The 25,444-nt window shown below is 49.4% G+C and overlaps 1 protein-coding gene and 1 long non-coding RNA gene across 4 annotated transcripts; one reads left to right on the plus strand and one right to left on the minus strand.

Moving 5' to 3' along the window:
* Positions 1–5,113: 5,113 nt before the first annotated feature.
* Positions 5,114–9,571, minus strand: LOC144617252 (uncharacterized). Of its 2 annotated transcripts, none has more exons than XR_013557605.2 (3): positions 9,311–9,571; positions 8,648–8,797; positions 5,114–6,079 (listed from the first exon to the last, which is right to left on the minus strand). It is a non-coding gene; the product is annotated as an uncharacterized LOC144617252 (long non-coding RNA). The 2 variants fall into 2 exon arrangements; XR_013557606.2 differs by having other exon boundaries at positions 5,114–5,696; positions 9,311–9,568.
* Positions 9,572–9,598: 27 nt separating this feature from the next.
* On the plus strand, positions 9,599–15,664 carry DMRTA2 (DMRT like family A2). Of its 2 annotated transcripts, none has more exons than XM_060621428.3 (3): positions 9,599–10,093; positions 11,692–12,255; positions 13,497–15,664. In XM_060621428.3, the coding sequence occupies exons 2-3, from the start codon at positions 11,700–11,702 to the stop codon at positions 14,546–14,548; spliced, it is 1,608 nt and encodes a 535-aa protein (XP_060477411.1). In that variant the 5' UTR covers positions 9,599–10,093; positions 11,692–11,699; the 3' UTR covers positions 14,549–15,664. The 2 variants fall into 2 exon arrangements, with proteins under 2 accessions (XP_060477411.1, XP_060477410.1); XM_060621427.3 differs by having other exon boundaries at positions 9,599–10,089.
* Positions 15,665–25,444: the final 9,780 nt, after the last annotated feature.

A 25,444-nucleotide genomic window follows, 5' to 3' on the forward strand; every position in this document is an offset into this window, starting at 1 on the left:
CATTAGACCTGCATTTAATTGAAGTATTACTTAAGTGCTCTTTGCCTTATGGAGATGGGGTCAGTTTTCACTCATCTATTCATCATTTAGGTTTTTTGGTAAACACTGGATTCTCAGCCTCTACCCTCAGCTCAGAATTTCCAGGCTGGGATGAGGCCACAAATTTCAGGGCAGTGTGGCCAATGCTAGAGAAGTTCCAGGAACCATGGGAACCCAGAGGAGGCTCCCTGATTGGATAGTTGGATAGGCTTCTGGGAGAGATGAACCCCACCTAGGAGCTGTGGCCAGTCCATTCTGTAATAAATGGCACTGCCCTAGCCTGACAATCTGAGATCCCAGAGTTACAAAATGTAGGCATCCTACAGGATCAAAATGGAGACTGCTCCTCTGGGCTCAGGAGTCCAGGCCCCTGGAAATGTCCCCTGCCTTACTTGGGCACACATTGGTAACATTTGCATGATATTTTTCTGAAGAGTTGGCAACAAGGAGAGTCTTACTGAAACTTTTCTCTGTGTTTTGAGGAGTCTAGTGGAAACACAAGTAAAGAAAATCAGGTGTGGAGGCCAGGAACTTCACTATATTTCTAAAGGAGAGTGCCAAGGTCTCAGCTGGATGGAGCATCCCACATAGCAATCATCATCTTCCTACCTGGGTCTGCATAGTCCTTTTCTCATTTCAGAGCATTTCCATATACAGCAGGTCTACCTTTCCTTATTCTGCAGATGGAGAAACTAAGGCCCAGAATAGTGAAATGAGCAAGACTCCATTCTGGCATGCCTTCAACCACATCAAGCATCAGTGAGGAACTAGCTTGTGCAGTATCACCTACATGCCTCAGGTTCTTGATATAAAAACCAAGGTGCATTTTATGAATTTTTTACATGCTATGGGAGGTCATGGACACAAAGGGAAAGACCATGTTCTCTGGCATAAAAGTGGTACCGTGCCATGGGGAAAAGAACCCAGCCCCTGCCTTTGCAGAGCCCCACAAGGAACCAGCAGGGCTATGTTGTGCCCAAAATAGTGGAGGCCCTGAGAAGAGACAGATGGGGCCGCTTCCAGAGGCTGGGGGTGGGCTCTGGGCTGTGCTGCTCCTTTCTTACTGGTGCAGTATCACTTTGTGCTTTATAGCAAACATGTTCTGGTTAATGGAGCCCCTGGAGAGAGTGGTGGGTAGGGGAGATGAGGTGACCTAGGGAAGGAGATGGCCCAGAGTCCCTCTGGGACCTTGAGCACCCCAGGCCTGCCAGAAGGTCTCTAATCCATGACACCCCATCAGAATTCTGATTCTGGAGGGAGTTTTCAGATTATGGTTCAAGAGCAGAAGTCACCTGTCATCAGCTCCCAGCTCCCCAGTCCTTTTTCTAATGGAAGCAAAAGGGTACTGAGAAGGGAACAGTTTTCCCCTCTGGAGGGAAGGCAAAGAGAAGAATCGTTCATTCAGCAACTGACTAACAAATAACAATACCCAATATACCCCGAGTGTTTTCTCCATGTCAGACACCGAGAAGGAATTTCCATGAATTGTGTCATTGAATCCTCACAGTGACCCATGAAAGCTTCCATCTTACACAGGAGGGAATGTGCCATACTAGCACCCATGTTCAGCCAGGCTATGCCCAAAGGTGTTAAGGTGCTGCCAGACTCTTCACCAGAAGTGAAAGCGGAGTGTGGTCAGTCCTGAGGGGTGAGAGGGGGTGTACATGCTCCAAAGGGAGTGAAGAAAACCCCAAGAAAAGAGGCTCCCAACACCAAAAGAAAGGGTGCCTTCATCCACCCCTCCTACACCTATTCCTAGGGGGTCAGTTCTGAGAACTGGACAGGGTGGGGGTTGAGGGGAAGTGGCCTCAACTCTACCTCCTAGACTCACCAGTCTCTTCCACAGATGCAAAGAACAGTTCTCATCCCTCCCCCACCGAGCTGTATCACTCTGGGAAGTTACTTCTTCATGCCTCAGTTTCCTCTGACATGAATTGGGGATGAAGATGGGTAGCTGTGAGGCTTCAGAGAGGGCAAAATGCAGAGGCACTAAGCTTGCAGGGTTGGTCTGTGTCTACTGTGCCTCTAACAAGAGACAGTGGGGCAACCTGAGTGCTGGGTCCTAAACAGTGAACAAAAGTGTTCCAGGTAACTGTGTGGCCTGGGCCTGAGCACCTGGAGAAGGCATCTGTGCATCCGTGTCACTGCAAGCCTGGAGTCTCAACCCATTGCTGGGGGAGAGGGGGGGCAGGAAGCCACCTACTTGTCAGCTAACTTCCCCACCCTGACACAGGGCCCCGCCAGGAAAGAGAGTTAACATGTTGGGCTCTGGCCCAACCAGTATCGGGCCCTGAGCCAGTCATGCAGCTTGGAACTCACCCACCATACACAGTCTGGAAGGAGACTGCGCAGTCCCAGCAGGAAATGGGACGGGGTGCGGGGTGGGGGTAGGAGGGCGAGGGGAGGGTGGAAGTCTGAGTAGAACTCTTTGAGGGAAAGATGCCAAAGGTGCGTGGGTTAGTGTATGTGTGAGTGTGTGGCCCGGGCAGATGGATTAGGTCTCTCCCTTCTAGCCCCCTCCCCCTCCCCCATATGTTCATTTTGGTCGGTGACCTGAGGGTTACAAGCTGCGAGTATGCGGCTGCGGACACCCCTCGCACTTCCGAGGAGCAATCGGCACTCAAACCCGAGGAGCAATCGGCACTCAAACCCCGGCTGATCCAGCCCAAGAGCCAAGAGCCCTGATGCCCTTCATCTTCGCATTCTTCTCTCCCCACATGCAATGGCCTGGAGGCTGCTGTTCTCCAAACAATCTGATTCCAGCAGGGAGGCGACTTGCCCACGGTCACACAGGACTGATTCCTGGAATCGCTGTTTCCAAAGGCCCTCTTGCAAGAAGGAGACCACGAGAAGGAAGGTCCAAAAAAGACCACCCTGTGGGTACACTCCGTGCACAAATCACTGGCCCTTCGCACCGTTTCCTCTGTGTAGAATCGCCCTTCCCTCCGTCAGCTTAGTCAGTTCCAGGTCCTTCCAAACTCAGCGCCGGGAAACTGTGAGAACTCATTTAAAGTGGGTCAGCAAGGAGGCCGGTCTCTAAATATACTATGATCGGTAACTCTCTTATGCTCCTGTCATAACCAGTTAGACATTGCAATAGGTGAAACAATGTGTTCACGATAGATACATAAAATACTAAAGAATGTGCTTAAAAAACAACTCAAGGAACAAAACGACAAAATTTACAAGGGGACATAAAAGTTGTGAATAAGAAAGTCACACTGTGTCCGAGATGGAAATATCCCATATTGTGAAGATGTATAGGATAAATCTCCCTCAAATTAATTTCTAAAGGCAGTTAAATAAAATTTCCAAAGGTTTTTAAAATTTTACTTTCACTTTGGAGCCAGCTTTAAAAATTCTAAAATATTTATTCAGGTGACTATCTTTCCAAAATTGGCAAGAGTATTTGAAAAAGAAGAATCAGGAATCAGAAAGATGCTTGCCCTCCCAAACTTTACAGAACTACAATAATTTTTTAGTGAGGCTGGTGCAAAAGTAAATAGCTCCATAGAGAGAAAAGTGCTGAAATGACCTAAGGCCATCTGAGAATTCAGTATATAATATATGATCAGTGCAGAGGGGGAAAGGGTGGACCATTAGATACAAGCTGTGATAACTGGCTAACATTGGAGGGGGGGAATTAAGTTACAAACCTACTTCACAGCTTCCACCAAATTTAATTTCAAATGAACTAAAGATATAAATGTAAATCATTTATATGAAAAGGGGCTAAAACAAAATATAGGTGAATGCTTTCAGAAAGTTGGATTTGAAAAATCCTTGTTTAAGCATCTATAAAGAAAGAAGCATCTATAAAGAAAAAATGACAGATTTGGCTACATAAAAAAAATTAAACTTCAGTGTAACAGCAAAACTGGATAAAACAGCAAAAAGGGAGAAATGCAGCATATGTTACAGGTAAGAGGATGCTACTGTCTTTAATATATAAACAGCCATTACAAATTAAGGAAAGGAGAAACTCAATGAGAGAAAAATAAGCAAAGAATATACACAGTTAAAAAAAAAACACGAGTGACTAACACGTAAAGAAAAACTAAGAAATAACTAAGGAAATGCAAATTACAATGACAAAAGATTCTTTTTTTCCTGCCTGAATTGGCAAAGATTTAAAAGATCAGCAAGATACATTACTGTTGAGTGTGTTCGTTGACACAACCTTTCCTGGGGGCTATTTGACAAGTAGCTATCAAAAGCCTTAAAAAAAAAAAAAAAAAAAGCCTCTGGCCAATCAATCTTATTTCTAAGAATTTATCCTAAGGAAATAATTAGGCAAATTCACAAAGAATGTTCATTGTAGTAATGTTTATTGTAGCAAAAATTGGAAACAAACAAAATACCTCAAGAGGAAATTGGCTAAATTAAAGTACATCCACACACCGAAATATTAAGCAATTTTTAAGGTTATGTAGATATATTAATATGAAAAAATGTTTATCACATTTGTAAATAAAACAAGTAACAAAAAGTATATTTTTGTAACGGTAAATAGACAAGGAATTCCAAATTTACTATATTGTCTAAAATGTTTTGTAATGTTTTATCAGAACAAACAATAATAATGTTTCGATTTGGGAAATTGAACGTTTCACTTCAGGGATCCCTTTCTTCAGGAAGTCTCCCTTAACCCTCCTTTCCTCACTCCCACCTCAACTGTTTCTCATCGTGAGGTCACTGATGGGTGACTGTGTCCCTAGTTGGTCCATGAACACTTTAAGGGTCCTTCACAACTGATTTATCCTCGAGCCCTAAGGCATTTACTAGGTGCTCAAAATGAATGAAATTAAAGACCCGTTCTCTCGAGTTTCTGTGAATCATCTCTCAACTGAATGGAATCGAACCGAACGAAAGCCCCTAGGTCTGACCCTGTCCAACTGGAACTGAAGAAGAAAAGAACCTGAGTGGGAATGGGATCTAGGTTCCCATCTTCCTCGACGCTCAGCCGCACTGTAACCCCGGGCAAGTTGAATTCCGGGTCTTGCTGAACATCGGCGGTCTTGTCTCTAAAACGTGGAACGTCACACCTCCCCCCAAGGACTGGGTACCAAGCAGCACAGCGCAACATCAAGAGTTTATCAGGGTAACGGTACACATTAGGCGCTCAAAAATACAGGCAAATAGTTGGGCAATGAACAGTACTCTCCGCGCGTTTGTCCCAGGCTCAGCTGCGCCCAGCCAGAAAGCTGTGGAGACAGGAAGCCTGGCGACACTGGGAGGCCGCCGCTTCCGCACGCACCCTGCAGACGCCCGGGCTTGATCCTTTCAAAGAAGGGTTGCGGCCGGCTGGGCTCAGGGGCTCTGCGCTGGGGATTCTCGCCGCGCTCTCAACTCGGTGCCACCGCTGCTTCGCCCTCAGGTGGCTCCCTGGCCCGCTCCTCTGCTGAAGGGGGTCGAAGGCCCGGGGAGAGGCGGAGCACCAGAGGGTCCCGCGGACCCCAGAGGGAGAGGTGCTGAGAGGGGCCTCGGGCCAGAATTCCATCTGCCGCGCCCAGCCTGACGCCGTGCCTGGAACCGTGCACAACTTGGGCCTTGGGTAGGGGTCTCCTCTGGTCTCCTGAGTTCGAATTCTTTTCTGTCCCGTACTGCTTCTGAGATGGGGGCCCCGTCACCTCACCTCCCTGGGTCTGTGGTCTCACCTGTCAAGTGGAATAATAGAACTTGCCTCGCAGACTCTGGCGGGACTTAAGGGCCTGGAGGGGAATCGCGAGGCGCAGGGCCCCTCACAGGAAGAGCGCCCGAGAAGTCAAGGGCCACGATGAAAGAGGTTCTTTCTGGTTGCAGAACTGTGCCTGGGTCCCTGGCCCCGGTTTAGGCCGGATCCGTGGCTTTGACCCCGTAAAAGGGCCATTGTAGCGGGCTCGGGGGCGGGGACAGCAAACCAGGCTGCACTTCTCTGTCCACGCAGGGGTGCACGCGGCTGAGACTCTTAATTAACACGGCGAGAGTTGATCCGGAGGAAAATGTTGTCGTGGTCTGTGTGTGTACAGATGTGAGTGTATCCACACGCGTGTTCGTGCGTCTGTGGTTGTGCGGGAAAACAGCGTGTATGGGGCAGCCCGCGTAGATTCCTTCTCCCAAAGGTACCTTCCTTCCCCCCTTTTCTCCGCGCCCCTTTCCCGGTAAAGAGTTTCAGCCAAACTAACGGAATCTGGAGCGGCCAGGGGAGGGCTGGGGACGGGAGGGGCGATTCCGTCCCGGAGCCACCGGTTTGGGGATAATTACTTTTAATGTCAGAAAGATTTAGTTTAATATCATCTCTATTAGGCTGCCGGGAGGGTAATTAAACGGGACGTGCCGCAGCCGGCAAACAGATGGCGTCTGCTTGCTCCGAGGCCGCGGGCAAACAGCGCAAAAGTCAATGCCTCCCGGGTCCCCCATCAGCGCCCCCGGCCCTGCTCCTACTCAGCGCCACCACGCCGCACCTCCAGCCCCCTCCACACCCTCAACCCCAACTCCAGCCTCACCCTGGGTCGCCACTAGGGCCATCCCTTTGAACCCCACCCCTTTGCGGGAGGGGTCCTGGGGGATGGGGCCAGCAGCGAACACGGGTGGAGGTGGATTTTCCTGGCTGGGAGAACTCACCCGGGAACCCCAGACGCCGGCGCAGCAAATGATTCTGAACTAAGAGGAGGTGCTTGAGGGAGTGTGTTTGTGCCTGATTGTGTGAGGATGAGCTTTCTGCCCTGAGCCGCCTCATTCGTCCCAGTGGTCTGGCTTTCTCCGTGCAGGGTCCAACTTCAGGGCCCTGGAACAGGGTTGGGTCCATGGACTAGCGAGGGCACATGTCTGTGAGCATATGCTTCTATCTAGGTGTTCAGTCACTGACCAGGGAGTCTGTGGGCATCTGGGTATGAGGTCAAGTACAAAGTGGATATCCTAGGATGAGGGCATGATTATGATCGCTGTGAATTCAATCAGACTTTCTGAAGGGGTCCTCTGGGTGAGAAGGCAGCTTCAGAGGTGAGTGCACCCCGTGGGTGGTCACTGCAAGCAGATGTGAGGGTGTATCCAAGACTTTCACAGAATGAGGTTCCACGTGCAGGATGTATGTCCAGGTGTGAAGCCACCCTCTGGTGTGTGTAGAAGGTAGTCCCTGCTGCCTCAATTTGGGCACCACTGGTAGCTAGCACAGCCACAGCCCTCAGGGCTGCTCCCTTGGGGATCAGTCCAAATCAGGACTAACCCCAGGATGGCCTGTAGAGGTATGAGTGCAATGACCTCTGCCTAGGATGACTCTGCCTCCCTCCATTCATGACACATTCACTCCCATGAGCACCCCAATCTCAGATGTATCAGAAGAAAGGCTGTAGGTCCCAGACCTGTTGAGTGATGAAGGCAAGGAAAGAGGAGCCTGCTCTAGGGGTGAGCAGATTCCCCCTCTGGGCAGGGTTCCAGGATGTGGACTCTGCCTCCTAAGGAAATGAGGTTCCTCACACTCTAGTGGAAGAACGTGGGGTTCCCAAGTCCTTGTGGCTGGACCCTTGGCGCCCCCAGGTTCACTGAACTGAAGTTGAGGACACAGTGGCCTGGCCTCAAGCAAAAAGAGGAGTATCTGGGCCACCGCTCTCCAAAAGCTAGGCTTATTCCTATAGTTCAATTCATTTAGGGTTTAAAATAATTTCTGAAAAACTTTGTCCAAGGTAGCTCTGGGAGAAGACACCAGACACCCTGGTGCGGGATTCAGTCGCAGTCCTCCCCCTCTCCCACATGTCCTCCTGCCAGAGTGCAGCTAACAGAGAGATTTCCTTAACCTTGTAATGTCAAGGTGTTCTAAGGTGGGGTCTGGGTCTTCCACTCCTGCCAGGACATAGTATCCCAGATTCATTCCCTTACCTGACTCCATGCAGGACACGAGGTGGAGCTGACCCCTTGCTCTCTCCCAAACATATTCTCAGGCTCCAGCTAGTGGAATTTGTTAGGAGCAAAGGGTCTGGTTTATGTTACCATCACAGACTCTGTCAGGGTGGGAGGGCACTTGCCCGAGGGCCTGGTCAGCTTTCTGGAAGCTCTCTGCCCAGCTCTTCCACACACCACCTTCTTCCCTCTCCCTCTTCCTCCCTCAGCCTGGCCATCCCGGACAGCATCCTAGGAACCTCCCTGCGAGGCTCGGTGAACTGGGGTGGGGCCCCACTTTTCTTGCCTTCCTCCCCCAGTCGCATGTGCCTAGCATCAGAGAGGTTGGGCTGGCGGGTCGCCGCCCACGAGTTGTGCCAGTGGAAAGGGGTGCGTTCCTAGGCCGGGGGCGGGACACTGAGTCTACGCGCCCAGGACCTCCGCGACCCAGGCTGCGCGGGCCAGAACCCCGTGGCCCTGGAAGTTCTAAAGAGCATCACAGAAACGCATGATCGGGAGTGGAGGGAGAACAACGTGAAAGCTCGTTTTTTCTATTAATTAAACAAATTTTCTTTACTCTGAAGGAAAGAGAAAAGTGGAGAGTAAAAATGAGAGAGAACACTGGACCGAGGAAAAGACAGAAAGAAAGGGCACAGAGAATCACAGAGAAACCCAAGGTGATCCTGCCCGAAAACCGCGGTATTAATTCCAGATGTTGCCATTCAAAAGGGAAACAAAATCCAAAACCTGTTACCTCCTCTGCAGATCGAGCTGTTCCTCAGGGCCGTGACGTCAGTACGGGAGTGGAAGGTGAAAGTTAAAACTACTTCTGGGGGTCCGTGGCGACCTTGTCTCAGGCCGGGAAGGACGGACTGACCGATGCGCGTCCTGCGTTCAAGAGGATCTAGGGAGACAGAGAGGGCACGTTTTACTTTCGTTTAAAAAAGAAATTAAACTTTTTGTTAATTTGAAACAAAAGTGACAAAAAGAATCCCACCAGCACCTAAAGGAAATCAAGATGCTGCAGAAGTGAGGAAAGGAAAGAACAAGAGGAGGAAGAGGAATGGAATTAAGGGTTGGGAAAGGAAGCGCAAGGGAACTGGAAGGCTCCGACGGGAAGCGTCATCTCAATTCTCTCCCGTCTCCTCTTTAACAACAGAAATCCTCATAAACCATACTTACCCTTTTTTGATGCCTATCGTATCAAGAATTTTAAAATAAAGGATCTGTGTTTTAAAAGGCGGCAAGAGAAAAATACAAAACAGCTCCCAACTACCCCAAACGCATTGGACTTGGTAGAACAGAGCCGGAAGGAGGCAGGAAAAATCGTCTTGGCATTTATGCTATATGCCCTCTCCCTTCCCCACCCCTGCGTCCCCGTTCCACCCCACCCCGACCGCGGTAATTGAATTGTCACCTGCCCCTATCCCGCCCCCGGCCACCAGGGCCACTTGGGAAACTCGGCCTTGCCAAGCGCCCGGGGCCTCTGAGAGCCGCGCAGCGGAGCCCGCGTCCTAGAAGCCGAGGGGTTACACACGGCTACGTAGAGGCGCACCGGACACGGTAATTAGGCGCAATTCACACGCTCTCGGGCGCACGGAAACTACTTGTCACGATATTTTCAACGCTCCTCCTAGCCTACTTTTTTCCACTCCTTCCCCGGCGCGCCCCTCCCCTCCCGGAGGCACTCTGTGGAGCTTTTGGAGTTTCGAATCTTTCGGACACTGTAGAATGCGGGGCTCCCCGGGCGCGGGCCCGGCCAATCAGAGCGCTGTCTGCCTCCCCTGGCCAATGGCAGGCGCCACATTGTTGTCCAATTCTGTCTAATGGAGCCCTAAGGAGCAACAATAGAGCGGGCGAGCGGCTCATTGAGAGTCTGGCAGCGCCGGGCAACTGGGGCGCGCTGTGCGCAGCGTCCCGCGCGCTCCGCGAGGGGACGCCGCGCGGCGAAGGCCGGGTCGCGGGTTCCAGACAGCCGGTCCCTAACCAGTCCCCCGGCTCGGATTTCCGACGGAAGCGTTGGACTGCGCAGCGTTCCGAGGGGGTCCGGAAGTTCGGACATGGTGACCGAAGGAGGGTGACGTGGTCAGATAAGGGACCAGGGGGCAAGGGGAAGAGGCCAAGAGCGCCTGTATCGCGAGCGGAGCTGCGAGGTGCGAGAAGCGCCAGCGGAGGAGGAGGATCCCCGAGCCCAAGGCAGGTAGTTGAGGGGCGCAGGGAGGGCAGGGGGAGGCGGCCTGGTCTACCGGCCCTGTTGACAAGGCCCGGGCCACGCCGGCCTTAGGGACTTAGCGGCCCCAGGGGCCTGAGGGAAGAGGCCGCTCAGATAGGGAAGGGATCTAGGATACTGGGGCGGGAACAGGAGGATTCGGTTCCGGGCTCTGGCGGGGACCCGGGAATACGGGGACCCAGAAGAGACAGGGAAGAAATTCGGGGCTGGGCCTGCTTAGGCCTTCTAGGTCCGCAGCTCAGGTGAGACTCCGTTGTTAGCCTATAGCCAGTTCCAGAGGCGACTCCTCTGCCTCGGTGCTGTCTCCTGGGCTATCCAAGTCCCAGGATCCCAATTCTGAGACCAGAGCTCTCGAGAATCTGCACTCGAGTAGGGTCCCGCAGAGATCCCAGGATGGGGAGTATGTGTCTGACGATTCTGTCCCTAGACTGGAGGAGAGGATCTTGAAGGCAGTGTGAGATGGTCAGAGAAAAGATCACCCTCCTGTAATACCTAACTTTTCGCAAGATACTTTTTTCTTCTCGACTACTCTCCCAGGCTACAAGACTAAAAATTGTGCCACAGGTTTTACTCCACCCCCACCCACAACTTTTACCTGAAGGGTTTGTTTGTTTTTCCCTCTCATGCACACCTTTCTCTCCTGAGTGAACCCTGGGACCCAGACACCCGTATCAGCTGTTGTTTTGGTGTTGTTTTCCTCACCCCTCAAGCTAACCTTGAGGCTGGGTTTGCTTTTCCAAAGTTTAAGTTTCTTCGGCTTAATTTTCTCTTTAGCCCCCCCCCCCCACGCCTCCCAAATTCATTTCCACACTCATTTTTCTCTCCCACTCCCTGGAGGCCCCGCTTCATGAAACTTGTAGCCCCCACATTTCCACGGGTCCCTGCCCCTCCCCCCGCGCCTAACTTTGCTTTTAAAATATTTGTTTTGCTAGCCTTCACTCTATTTCCTCGAGCCGTTCTTTCTGTTCCTGATTTTTCTAACTCTTCTGCTCTCACCAAAACCTTCAGACCCAGCCAGCTGAACTCCATGTTTTGTATGCTCTGATAGCTCTCTCTTTTTCACCTTTCCACAAAACTGTGCATTTCGCCTCGGTTTTCCTGTTTTGCTCTTGGTATCGGTCTAACTGTTGGATCAAAAATTTTCTCTCTAGTCCGAGTCCCATCAAACAAATATTTCTCTCTACCTGTCTCACTCCAATTAAGCTAAACTTTGGGAAATAATATTTTACTTTTCATACCCTCGTTATATCCACCTGAACCAATAACTTTTCAAACTTTGTGTCTTTTTATTTTTATTTTCCAGCGGAACCATTGAGTCAAACGAAATCTTAGACTCAGCGCATAAATCAGATATAAGAAGAGCCTTGGTGGGGGTGGGGTGGGGGAACTCAGCCTTACAAGGGGGATCAGAAGGCACCTCCTCCCGGCAATTTGGCACCACTAGCCAAACTTCCGCGACCGAAATTTCCCTCCCTAAGCCTGATTTCTTCGTGGGTACGCTGTACCTTAGCACATCGTGCGCTCCTCACCACAAGTCTCTTCCTTCTTCCCACGGTCTTCTACGCCAGGTCCTGCCATGGAGCTGCGCTCTGAGCTGCCTAGCGTGCCCGGCGCAGCGACGGCGGCGGCGACAGCGACGGGGCCGCCCGTGGCGTCTGTGGCGTCGGTGGCAGCGGCGGCGGCTGCGGCCGCGTCGCTACCGGTGAGCGTGGCGGGCGGCTTGCTACGAGCGCCGCCGCTGTTGTTGCGGGCGGCGGAGAAGTACCCGCGGACCCCCAAGTGCGCGCGCTGCCGCAACCACGGCGTGGTGTCGGCGCTCAAGGGCCACAAGCGCTACTGCCGCTGGAAGGACTGCCTGTGCGCCAAGTGCACGCTCATCGCGGAGCGCCAGCGCGTCATGGCGGCGCAGGTGGCGCTGCGCAGGCAACAGGCGCAGGAAGAGAACGAGGCGCGCGAGCTACAGCTGCTCTACGGCACTGCCGAGGGCCTAGCGCTCGCCGCCGCCAACGGCATTATCCCGCCGCGACCTGCCTACGAGGTCTTCGGCTCCGTGTGCGCCGCCGACGGCGGGGGGCCGGGAGCAGGAGCGCCCGCAGGGACCGGAGGCGGCACTGCGGGCTCGGGGAGCTCAGGTGAGCGCGCGGCAGGGTGGGGAGGAAGGGAAGCAGGGAAGGGGCCCCAGGGGACGTGGCCCAGAGACTTACTTGTCTTGGTATGGAATCCCCTTTTCTAAATGCCCGACTGCTAGAGTTCACCGCGCACCCAGGCCCTGTTTTTCACTGCGGGGCCAAATGTAGACCCTGTAATCTTATCTTCTCTACCCAAATGCAGCCAGGTCCCAGTTTCCTTGCTCACTTTGCTCGGAAATCCGCGCGTCTCATATTTAACCTTGGTTCTGCTCTTCACGCGCCGTGGTTCCTCTGCTCCTTCCCAACTTTCTTCAGAAATCTGGCCCTCTCCCAGTCTTCCTCCTTCTTCCCGAACGGCTTTCTCTAGGTATTGAAGACACCCCCTTCCTTTTCCCCCTCTGATTCCTTTTCTCAAGTTCCTAATGCTCCCCGGACAACCGCATCCTGCGCCTGCTCCTTCTTTCTAGCTTCTTTCCCCACCTGTCCTGGTTTCCTTCGAGCAGGAACTCTCTCGCTTCCCTGGATCCCCACTCTTCCCCCCCCCCCCCCCACTACTCCCAGTCTGGCCCCACCCTCTTCTTCAAGAACATCTCGCCTTTTTCTAGGGAGGGAGGAATTAAGTCTGGGGCCATTGGGGGCCTTCTGAGACCCCAGCTTGGCAGTGAAGAAGTTCTTAGGTTTTAATTTTGGAAAGGGTGGATTAGAAATAGGGGCTCTATTTTTACCTGTAGAAAGGCTTGAGATCTCTTAGATACCCAAGGTGCCTTCCATTACAAGCTATGTTGCCCAAGGCCAGAGGGCACCCAGGGCAGAGTTTGCTCTTGGAACGATGAATGTGGAGTGGGGTCTCTATACAGTAGATTATATAGGTGGAAGTTATATTGTCTCCTGGGCCAGGCCACTTCTCCAGGTCAAGGCAAAGATAGGAAGGAGAATAAAGGTGGAAGTGTTGGGGCACAGATGTGGAAAGGGGAACTGAACATTGAATTTACAGGGCCCAAGTGGTTAGGGTCCTGGGTACATACAAAAGAGTGCACCCTAGGGGTAGGGGAAGTGAGACAAAACTGTAGGGGCTCAGAGATTAAGGAATACTGGAGAAAAAAGAAAGAGGCACTGGAGCCCAGTGAATGAAGGTCGTCGGGTTCAGAGAGAGAGGAAACTGGGTCCAAAGGGATAATGTACTGAGGGTGCCGTCGCCTCCCGGCTCCTAATCACTCCTCATATACCCTTTTTTCCCTTCCTAGAAGCCAAGTTGCAGAAGTTTGACCTGTTCCCCAAGACGCTACTTCAGACCGGCCGCCCAGGCAGCCCGCAGCCGCCACCGGGGAAGCCCTTATCACCCGACGGCGCAGACTCGGGTCCCGGGACATCTTCTCCGGAGGTGCGGCCGGGCTCGGGCTCTGAGAACGGCGACGGGGAGTCCTTTTCCGGGTCGCCCCTGGCCCGGGCCTCCAAGGAGGCAGGTGGGAGCTGCCCGGGCAGCGCAGGCCCGGGAGGCGGTGGCGAGGAGGACAGCCCGGGCTCCGCCAGCCCTTTGGGCTCCGAATCTGGTTCCGAGGCCGACAAAGAAGAGGCAGAGGCCGCTCCCGCCCCAGGGCTGGGCGGGGGCCCGGGTCCACGGCAGCGGACGCCGCTGGACATCTTGACGCGCGTCTTCCCGGGCCACCGGCGAGGTGTCCTGGAGCTGGTGTTGCAGGGTTGCGGCGGCGACGTGGTGCAGGCCATCGAGCAGGTGCTGAACCACCACCGCGGGGGTCTGGCGGCCGGCCTTGGCCCCGCCGCGCCGCCTGATAAGGCCGCGGTGGGTGCGGTAGCAGCTGCGGAAGACGCGTGGCCGGGCCGCGTTGATGCCGCCGCTGCCGGGGGGCCGGGGCTGCCCGCGCCGCTGCAGGCCGGCCCCGCTGCCCCTCCGCACCATAGACCTTTGCTGGCCGGCGCCATGGCGCCTGGGGCGCTGGGCTCGCTGAGCAGCCGCTCGGCCTTCTCGCCACTGCAGCCCAACGCTAGTCACTTCGGCGCCGACGCCGGCGCCTACCCACTGGGCGCGCCGCTCGGCCTCAGCCCCCTGCGCCTGGCCTATTCGGCTGCAGCGGCGCACAGCCGTGGCCTGGCCTTCATGGCTCCCTACTCGACCGCGGGTCTAGTACCCACACTCGGCTTCCGCCCACCCATGGACTACGCCTTCAGCGACCTCATGCGCGACCGCTCGGCCGCCGCCGCTGCGGTGCACAAGGAACCCACCTACGGCGGCGGCCTGTACGGGCCTATGGTCAACGGCGCCCCAGAGAAGCAGTAGGCCGGGGGTCCGGCATCCGGGCGGCCCCCAAACGGGGACCCCAGCCTTGATCCCGCGGGCCGCGGGTCCCTCTTCACCCGTTGCGCCTTCTGCGCCCCGGCTCGGGTCCTCTCGCTCAAAGGTGATTTTCAGTTTTGTTTTGGAAGGGTGGAGAGCTGAGCAATAGGGAGCAACTACAGATACAGGTGTTCTCCGAGGGGGTGCGTGGCCCTGACCCTCGTCCTCTAAACCCCTCCTCAAGGCTCTATCAGCTCTAAGAAAGGCGGGGAATTCTTGAGAATTCAGAGGCTGAGGCCGCCACACACGCTCCTGCCTCTCCTTTTTGCTGTGCTCGTCCCGCCCGCCCGCTCTCCAGTGGATGGCAGGATAGTCCGAGAGTCTGTCTTCTGTGTCTCCCTCTCCTTATTAAATTTTTAAAAAAAATATTCGCTCTAACAAATATAAATTTAGGATGTATAAATCTCTTGGCACTGAGTCGAGTCTTTGGGACACACATATATATATCGATATCAATTGTAAAAAAAAAAAAGGAAACAAGTTCTAAGGTGCACTTTCCTCGTTGCGGTATTTGTCGCTCTCTTTGTTGCTTATGCCGATAAGCATGGGTTTCCTTGGTGCAGTGTGAGTTTTTATATATGTATAAATCTATATATAATCTATACATATATATATACAAGCCAGTGTATAATGTTATAAAATGGAATTCTAAGTTATTAATTGTAATCTGTAGGTGACCTCGGTATTAACGTGAAAAATATTCAGAAACAAGCAAAAAAAGGACAAAATGGAAAGAAGTAGACTATGCGCGCATTGTACTTATCAGGTTTTATAGATTAAATATATTGTGAACTCGGGACAAATCCTGCCCACCCGCCCCTCTTGCTTGCGGCCGATCTCTCCCTAAGGAGTGGTCAAGGTGCGCACTGAAGCAGGAACAGAGCGACTAGTGACTGAGCCAGAACCGCCCGCCCGAGGGCGCATCCCCGCCTCCCGGGACTCGCCAAAAGCCCGACCGAAGGGACAGCAGCAGGAAACGCTGCTGCAGAGAATGGCTCACTTTGTGCTTTCCTTTGCATAGACATGAGCTAGAAATAAATGTTATTTTCTAAGAAAACAGCACCGAATCCCGTCCCGCTCCTCGGGCGGCCACATTGAAAAGGTCTTGATTTCCCGCTCGGGCCCCGCAGTGCCAGCATGACTTAAGGCTGGCTGGTGTCCGCCCCCGGGGGGTGCGGAGCCGGAAAACTTTCCGTGGCGCAGGGAAAGGCCCCGCCGACGGGAGTGACGCGCGACTCAGAACCCCGCGAGGAGCGGCGCCCGCTACGCGTCGGGGACCCTGCGTCCTTCCCACTCCTGTTTTGGGCGCGCGGGAGCGGCGGGTCGTCTTGCCATTGCCCTGGATCCTCGGATCGCTGGCAAAGCCTCCTACGGAATTCTGAGAGGCTGGAGGCCGGGTTCCGGTTCTCCCGGGCCGCAGATTTGGGCACAGCACGGGTCGCACACCGCGCGCTTCCCTTCTCAAAGAGGTTTGGAACCAAAGCAACGGAGGCGGCTGGGGAAGGAAGGCTGCGACCATTCTTCCACAGAGGCTCGTGGCCCGGGAGTTATTCTGGGGTGATGGAGGTCGGAGGGGGGGAGGGGGCGCTGCCCTCGTCCGCGGCAGTGTAATCCGAAAGGGACTTTGAGGACGAGCCGTCCGGCCAGATCTCTCTTAGCACCCCAGTGGCTTTCCCTCCTGCAGCGGGACTGAGCACAATAGTGGCTCCCCCGCCGACCCCCTCCTCCCACCTGCTCGGCTCCCTGCAGGATGACTCCCTCTCTCCGGGAAACAGGGTGCTCCCTCCCCTAGTCTGGGCCCGGCGTCATCCCAAGGTAAACTTCTGGGGCAGGCTCGAGTTCCGCCAGGCGGTGAAACTTAATAGCAGGACAAGAAAAACGGTTTAATAAAGAAGGGCTTTAATAGGGAACTAATTTGATTGAGTTGCCTAATTCCACTTTAATTGGAAAGGGGTTTGGCTGTTTGGTTATAAAGTGCGAGGGTGACGATGAGCTGAAAGTGGTGCAAGAAGGAGCGAGAGAAGAAAGATGGGGGCAACAGAGAGAACGAGAAAGGGAAGGAAGATAGGAAGGAAAGAAGAGGGAGAGAGGAGAAAGAGGAGGGAAGAGTTACTAGAAAAAGAGAGGAAAGCTAGAGAAAGCGCGCACTTTTAGAAGGGTGAATTTTCTTGCCCTTCATGCTGCTCCCTCAAGCCTTCTCACCCTCTTTTTCCAGTTTTTTGGAGGCCTCTGGTCCTCTTCCAGCATAGATTCCAGCTGCCCCCTTCCTGGCCTCTGCCTTCATCCCCATCCAAGGTGAACTTAAGATCACTCTGGGTCTCTTAGTTTCAGGAGAGACCTACATGGAGTCTCCAGGAGCTCCTTGGTTCCTGCGGGTGCTCAAGCCAGACCCCAAGGGTTGGCCTGGCAACCACCATTCCCACTCTGAGGAACAACCGGATCGGAGCTTCGTGGATTTCAAGATTAGGATTTTAGTTCATCCTCACAGCAAACTCGGAATAATTCAGTGAGTTGTTTATTATTGGCTTCGTTTTACAAGGGAAGAAAGAAACTGAGGTCCGGAGTGGTTTGTAGACTTGTCCACCATCCCAGGACTCTGGACCTCCTTTCCTCTGCACTGCCCCAGTGGACCTTCTCCTTCTTCTCCTCTCCTGAAGCAGTCTCTCCTGGCCAATGGTGGGGGCTCTGAGGAACTGCCCCTCATGTGTACCCCTGCTGCTCGGAGAAGGGAAACAGTTTGCCTCAGCTACCGGCTGCCAGCAGTTTGGGTTGAGCTTAGAATGATTCATGAGCAGTGAAACTTTGAGAGGGTGGGATAGTGAGGTTCCCAGGCTCCTTTCCTCCCTGGCCTTGAGTCTTGGTGGCCCAGATGCAGTGATGGAAACCCGGGGTAGGCAGTCACAGCTTTGACACTTTGGTGAGTTCCAACTGCAGAGTCAGGAGCACTGAGGCTCAGAGACTGACAGTGACCTGCCCAGGGCTGCACATTCAGGTTCTAGGGAGTCAGAATCAGAAACCAGGATGCTCAAGCCAGTTTGTTAAGTGGCAGTGGTGGGAGTGGGGGCTGAGGCAGTACCTGCCTTGGTTTGGAGGATCTTCTGCAGCAGGTGGGAGGGAGCTGGGGCCTGAGCGCTGCTGAGATCTCCTGGGAGATCTTGTGGAAGGCTTTAGAATCACCTTTTCTTTGTGGGGAGAGGAAGGTGGCATGGGAATTTCCATCTTGACCTCTACCATCCATATTATTCCCAAACTTTCCCCTAAGTCTGCTGCAGCTGCCCCTGGCATGGGAGGACCGAGGATCTGGGTCTGGATTACCATGGGAGAGCTCAGATTGTTGTAGTGGTCATTTCAACATTATCTCCCTCGCCCCCTGCCCCGGCTTCTCTTCTTCATAACAACAGCAGCTAGCTACACACTATTGAGTGTCTACTGTGTACCAGGTCTCCTGAGTAGAAGTCGTGTAGGATGATAGCACCAAAAAATGGCCAGGGGAAGCAGGGACAGGGAGAGAAAAGGTTGACTTCAAGAACTATCAGGAACCAGGGGCGCCTGGGTGGCTCAGTCAGTTGAGTGTCCAGCTTCAGCTCAGGTCATGATCTCGTGGTCTGTGAGTTGGAGCCCCACATCAGGTTCTGTGCTGACAGCTCAGAGCCTGGAGCCTGTTTCAGATTCTGTGTCTCCCTCTTTCTCTGCCCCTCCCCCTCTCATGCTCTCTCTCTCTCTCTCTCTCTCTCTCTCTCTGTCAAAAACAAATAAACACAAAAAAATTTTTTTAAAGAACTATCAGGAACCAGACTCACCACTCATGATCCAGTGGGGGTGGGAGTGAGGGGAGTAAGCCAAGAGGAGAGTTCACAGATAATTCCCAGGTGTCTGGACCACTTGACCCTTTGCAGGGTGGTGGGCCCCTGGAGCAGACACAAGATTGGAAGATGAAGAAAATATTTCAATATTCAACATACAGAATTTGCAGAACTTATGGGGCCTTTAGGTGGGGACGCCAAATGGTCAAGAGTCAGCATGTGGGTGGTAGCAGGGCCTTGGGAGGGATGAAGTGGCCCAGCCCTTTATCCCATTGGACAAAGGACTCCCTTAGCGGAAACCATGGGCCTGGGTGGAGGATGTTGAGAACCCAGGCATTGAAATTCTGTCTTTCATCTTTTCTGTTCATTCCAAAAAGGTTGGCCTCTGAAAATCATTCTCTTAAAATTTTGTACCCTGTGAAGTTTATTGTCCCAGAGCAGGACCCTGGGGAGCCTATGCCTGGTTTTGTTGTGACACCAATGAAGCTTAAATGTCAGGTGTCCCCACCTGTACAGATCCTTTTCAAACTTTCCCTGCTCTCTACTCCCTGAGACTTTAGCTTTAGTGGGTTTTTGCCCTTTCCCCACATGTCCATCCCCACCTCCCTATATCTTGCACTCTGGCCACACTGAGCTCCTCAGAGTCACCTAACAGACCATGAACTTTCCTGAATCTTTGCCCATGCAAGTCCCTCTGCCTGGAAAGCCTTTCTTATTCTTCTACTTTGAGGATTGTCCTCACTTTCGCCAAGTCCCAGTGACACTGATGGAATTTAAAGTTCAAGATCCTCACTTGGAGGAGAAGATGGTGGTGGAGGAGGAGGACCCTAGGCTCATCTCATCCCATGAATACAACAAGATAACTATCCTACATACCCAGAAATCTTCCTGAAGACTGGCAGAACAAACTCCACAACTAAAGGTGGAGAAGAGCCCACATCAAATAAGGTAGGAAATGAGGAGACACAGCTGGGGAGAGAAAGGGATCATGGCCGCTTCCATGAGGAGGGAGCTGTGGTCACAAGGAAGAGTGAGAGACAAGTTAGCACACAGGGGAGCACAGGGAGAAAACAAATCCCCATAGCAATTGGCTTGGAAAGTAACAGGGCCTGAATTTCATGAGTTCCTGCAACCAGCAGGGCTTAAAGCCTGGAGTTTTAAAGGTCAGTGTGCTTGGCTCTGGGAAAGCTTGGAGGACATTGGGGCTGCTCTTGGAGAAAAGGCAGGGCAAACAGCCCTTGGACATACAGCTTGGAAATAGTGATCTCAAGAGTGCTTGGGGCACACAGTGGGGAGGTGAGTTTCTCATCTCAGAGCATGTCCCAAAGAGGCAGCATTCACAGAGAGACCCTTCTGGGAACAATGAACTAACTGGTGCCATTTCTTTCCTCTGCCCATCAGCATAAACACAGAGCAGTGCCAACACTCCCTACCTAACTTGCTTACACCAAGCTCCATACTCTGTGCTCCAGAAGAACCACCTTTCCCAGTCACACTTGCCTCAGTCCTAGCATGGCAGGCCCCCCTCCCAGAAGCCCCTCACCCAGAAGACTGTCCTAAACCCCTACCAACACCAGGTCTCTTGACCTCAGAGTTTTGTGAGGCCTCCATTCTGGTGGTGGTGGCAACAGGTCTCATTTCACAAGCAGACCAGAACACACTAGTGAAAACGTGCCACATCCAGGCCAGCAACCAAACATTGCGCACAACAGGCAAAGAAAGCCTCAGCACACCACTGGCCTGAAGTATAAAGTGGCTAGGACACAACAGCAGAGTGCAGCACACAACACATATTGGAGGCCCTATGGAACAGGGGGACACTACACTGCAGAGCACTACAGGACCTCTTCTTCCCATAAGGCCACTAACCTCAAGAACAAGAGATGTAGCTGACTTTCCTAACACAGAGAAGCAGGTGCAGAGACTTAGACAAAATGAGAAGACAGAGGAATTTGCCCCAAATGAAAGAATAGGACAAGGCCACACCTGGAGAACTAAGCAAAACAAATATAAGTAACATACCTGATGAGGATTTCTTTTTTTTTTTTTAATTTTTTTAGGTTTTATTTTTAAATAATCTCTAGCCCAACAGGGGCTTGAATTTACAACCCTGAGATCAAGAGTCACATGCTCCATTGCCTGAGTCAACCAGGTGCTCTCCTGATGGAGAATTTAAAGCAATGGTTGTAAGGATACTCACTGGACTTGAGAAAAGAGTGGAGGACATCACAACACAGAAATAAGGGATAACATAGCAGAGATAAAGGCTCAGTAAACAAAATGAGAAACACCCTTGATGAAATAAACAGCAGCCTGAAAGAAGCAGAGGACTGAATTAATGACCTAGAAGACAGAGTAATGGAAAGTAATCAAGTTGAAGAAAAGAGAGAAAAAAATCATGCAAACTGAGAGTAGACTTAGGAAACCCAGTGACTCCATCAAACATAATAATATTTGTATTATAGGAGTTCCAGAAGAAGAAGATGAGAGAAAGGGGGGGCGGGGGGTAGAGAATTTATTTGAAGAAATAATAGCTGAAAACTTCCCTAGCCTGAGGAAGGAAACAGATATCCAGATCCAGGAGGCATGGAGAACTACCAACAAAATCAACAAAAACAGATCCATGCCAGGACATATTGTAATTAAAATAGAAAATATAGTGACACAGAAAAAATATTAAACGCACCAAAACAAAAGAAGACAGTTGCATACAAAGGAAACCCCATAAAGTTATCAGCAGATTTTTCATCAGAAACTTTCCAAACCAGTAAGGAGAGGCATAATATATTTGAAGTGTTGAATGAGAAAAACCTGCAGCTAAGAATATTCTATCCAGCAATACTATCATTCAGAGTAGGACAAAGAGTTTCCCAGACAAACTAAAACTAAAGGAGTTCCTGAGCACTAAACCAGCCCTACAAGAAATATTTAAGAGGACTCTTTGAGTGGAAAGAAGAGACCAAAAATGACAGTATGAAAGTAAGAAACACAAAAGCAGTAAAAATGAATATTTCTGAAAAATTCAAAGAACTCACAAATAAAAGGATCAGAGAAAATCTTCAAAAATAACCACTAAACAAGTAACAAAGTGACAATAAATAAATATCTATGAATAATTACTTTGAATGTAAATGGACTAAACACTCCAATCAAAAGACAGGGTGACAGAATGGGTAAAAAAAAAAGACCCATCTATATGCTGCTTATAAGAAACTCATTTTAGACCTAAAGACACCAGCAGATTGTATGGGAGGGAATGAGAAACACTTATCATGCAAATGGATGTCAAAAGAAAGCTGGAATAGTAATACATATATCAGACAAAATAACCTTAAAAACAAACACTGTAACAGGAGATAAAGGAGGACACTATATAATAATAAAGGAGACAATATGAAAAAAAATATAACAACTATAAATATTTATGTACTCAAATACATAAAACAGTTAATAGCAAACATAAAGGAACTAATTGATAAAAATGCAATAATAGTAGGGGACTTTAACACCCCACTTACAGTGGATGGATCATCTAAACAGAATATCAACAAGGAAACAATGGCTTTGAATGACATATTGGACCAGAGGGATTTAACAGATATATTCAGAACATTTCATCCTAAAATAGCAGATACATTCTTTTCAAGTGCACATGGAATATTCTCCAGCATAGGTTATATATTAGGCCATGAAACAGGCTTCAAAAAATGGAGAAAGATTGAAGTTATACCATACATCTTTCCTGACCACAACACTATGAAACTAGGAATCAACCACAAGAAAAAATCAGGGAAGACCACGAATACATGGAGGTTAAATGACATGCTACTAAACAATGAAAGGGTCAACCAGGAAATAAAAGGAGACATAAAAAAGTACGTGAAAACATAATGGTTCAAAACCTTTAGGATGCAGCAAAAGTGGTTCATCAATACAGGCCTATCTCAAGAAGCAAGAAAAATATCAAATAAACAACCTAATCTTACCCCTGAAGGAGCTAAAAAAGAACAACAAACAAAGCCTAAAACAGCAGAAGGAAGGAAATAATGAAGATTAAAGCAGAAATGAATGATATCAAAACTAAAAAAACAACAGAAGAGATCAATGAATCTAGGAGCTGATTCTTAGAAAAATTTGATAAAATTGTTAGACCTTTAGCCAGATTCATCAAGAAAAAAAGAGAAATACCCAATAAATAAAATCACAAATGAGAGTGGAGAAATAATGAAATACCACAGAAATATAAATAATAAAAGATTTTTAAAAACTATATGCCAACAAATTGGACAACCTAGAAAAAATGGATAAATTCCTAGAAACATGTAAACCACCAAAACTAAAACAGGAAGAAATAGAAAATGAACAGACTGATTATCAGCAAAGAAATTGAATCAATAATCAAAAATCTCCTAACAAACAAAAGTCCAGGACAGATGGCTTCACAGGCAAATTTCGCGAAACACCTAAAAAGAGTTAATACCTATTCTTCTTAAATTATTAAAAAAAATAGAAAAGGAAGGAAAACTTCCAAATTAATTCCATGAGGCTAGCATTACCTTGATACCAAAAGCAGTTAAAGACACCATTAAAAAAGAGAACTATAGGCCAATATTTCCAATGAAGATAAATGCAGGAGTCCTCAACAGAATATTAGCACACCAAATCAAACAATACATTAAAAACTCATTCACGGCAATCAAGTGGGATTTATTTCTGGGATACAAGGGTGGTTCCATATTTGCAAATCAATCAACGTGATACACCACATCAGTAAGAGAAAGGCTAAGAACCATATGATTATTTCAATAGACACAGTATCCCTGATGAACCTGGATGCAAAAATTTTCAGCAAGATAGTAGCAAATCAAATTCAACAGTATATTAAAAGAATTATTCACCATGATCAAATGGGATTTATTCCTGGGCTGCAGGGCTGGTTCAATATTCACAAATAAATCAATGTGATACACTACATTAACAAAAGAAAGGATAAGAATCATATGATCCTTTCAATAGATGCTGAAAAAGCATTTGACAAAATAAGGCATTGTTTCTTAATAAAAACCCTCAAGAAAGTTGAGATAGAAAGAACATACCTTAATGTCATAAAAGCCATATATGAAAGGTCCACAGCTAATATCATCCTCAATGGGGAAAAACTGAGAGCTTTCCCCCCGAGTTCAAGAACATGACAGATACATCCACTCTCACCATTGTTGTTCAACATAGTACTGGAAGTCCTAGCATCAGCAATAAGACAACAACAACAACAACAAGAAAAAAAATAAAAGGCATCTAAATTGGCAAAGAAGAAGTCAAACTTTCACTCTTCGCAGATGACATGATACTCTACATGGAAAACCTGAAAGACTCCACCAAAAAACTACTAGAGCTGATACAAGAATTAGGCAAAGTCGCAGGATGTAAAACCAATGTACAAAAATCAGTTGCATTTCTATACACCAATAACGAAGCAACAGAAAGAGAAATCAAGGAATTGATTCCATTTACAATTGCACCAAAAATGATAAAATACCTAGGAATAACTGAACTAAAGAGGTAAAAGATCTGTATGCTGAAACCTATAGAGAGCATATGAAATAAATTGAAGAAGACACAAAGAAATGGAAAACATTCCATGCGCATGGATTGGAAGAACAAATATCGTTAAAATGTCGATATTACCCAACTAAAAGGAAAGAGTATCCAATGGAAAAAGTATCTAATGGAAAAAAGACATTACCTTGTTCTAGATGGCTGGAAAGTTAGGCTTAACAGGACCACTGACTGGAGACCTATCTGTAGTCCTTCAGTCATGGTGGCCTAAGGGTAGCAGACTCTTGCATGTTAACTCAAGGCTCCAAGAGAAGATGTTCCAGTGAACAAAGTGAAAGGTTACATGGCCCTTTATGACCTTGCCCCATAGGTCAAGACTGTGACAAGATTCTTCTATTTGCAAGTGACTGACACTGAAGTCACTTTGATTTAAAAAGAGGGAAGTCTCTCTGCAGAGACTTTTGTAGAGAATAAGGCCTGCCGGCTGGAAAACCAAACTTTCAGCATAGCTGAATGTTTGCCCATTGCAGCCCTAAATAGTCTTTGTTTTAGCATTTTAAGGTAGAAGCTTTATTTATAAAGCATTTTACTTGCTTTTCCGTTTTCTTTTCCAAGGGACACTGAGATGCACCAACCTTTTTTTGATTTAAAATCTTCTCAGGAGGTACAGGATAGGGCTGTGGGATCTTACTGGATTAAGGGTTCACTGGCTCTAGCACTAAAAATTCAATATATCTGGGATTTTTTTAATGAATTTTAAAAATTTTGAAGACGATTTATTATGAACAATTTCAAACATATAAGTAGAGAGATGAGTATAATAAATTCTCATATTTATCACATAACTTTAATAATTCACATTTTTCTTTGAAGAATTAAAAGTAAATTACAGACATTGTGAAATACTTCAGTATGCATCTCTAAAATATGAGACATGTTTTTACAAAACCTCCACATATACTCTCAATATTAAAAATAATTCCTTTAGAGGCACCTGGGTGGCTTAGTTGGTTAAGCATCCAACTTTGGCTTAGGTCATGATCTCATGGTTCATGGGTTTGAGCCCCGTGTCAGCTCTGTGCTGACAGCCCAGGGCCTGGAACCTGCTTTGGATTCTGTCTCCCTCTCTCTCTGCCCCTCCCTCTCTCTCTTTCTCTCTCTCAAATAAATAAACATTAAAAATTAAAAATAATTCCTTTATATCATCTAATACCCAATACCCAGTTGCCCCCATTTGGGGACTGACTTACTTATTTACACACACACACACACACACACACACACACACACACACACAGTTGATTTGTTCATACCAGAATTTGGTCATCTCTAGCAGACACTGGCAGAGTTCCTAATTTCCTAATTTCCTAATTTCAGGATCCATTTTTCTATGTCTAAGGGTTTTTATACCAGAACCACAGAAGAGAGAGGAATACCAGAGTTGGGGTGGTGGAAGCCACCCTTTTCTGAGGAAGCAATG

The sequence above is a fragment of the Panthera onca genome, chromosome C1 (assembly GCF_046562875.1).
Source record: "Panthera onca isolate mPanOnc1 chromosome C1, mPanOnc1 haplotype 2, whole genome shotgun sequence".
NCBI classification, from domain to species: domain Eukaryota; kingdom Metazoa; phylum Chordata; class Mammalia; order Carnivora; family Felidae; genus Panthera; species Panthera onca.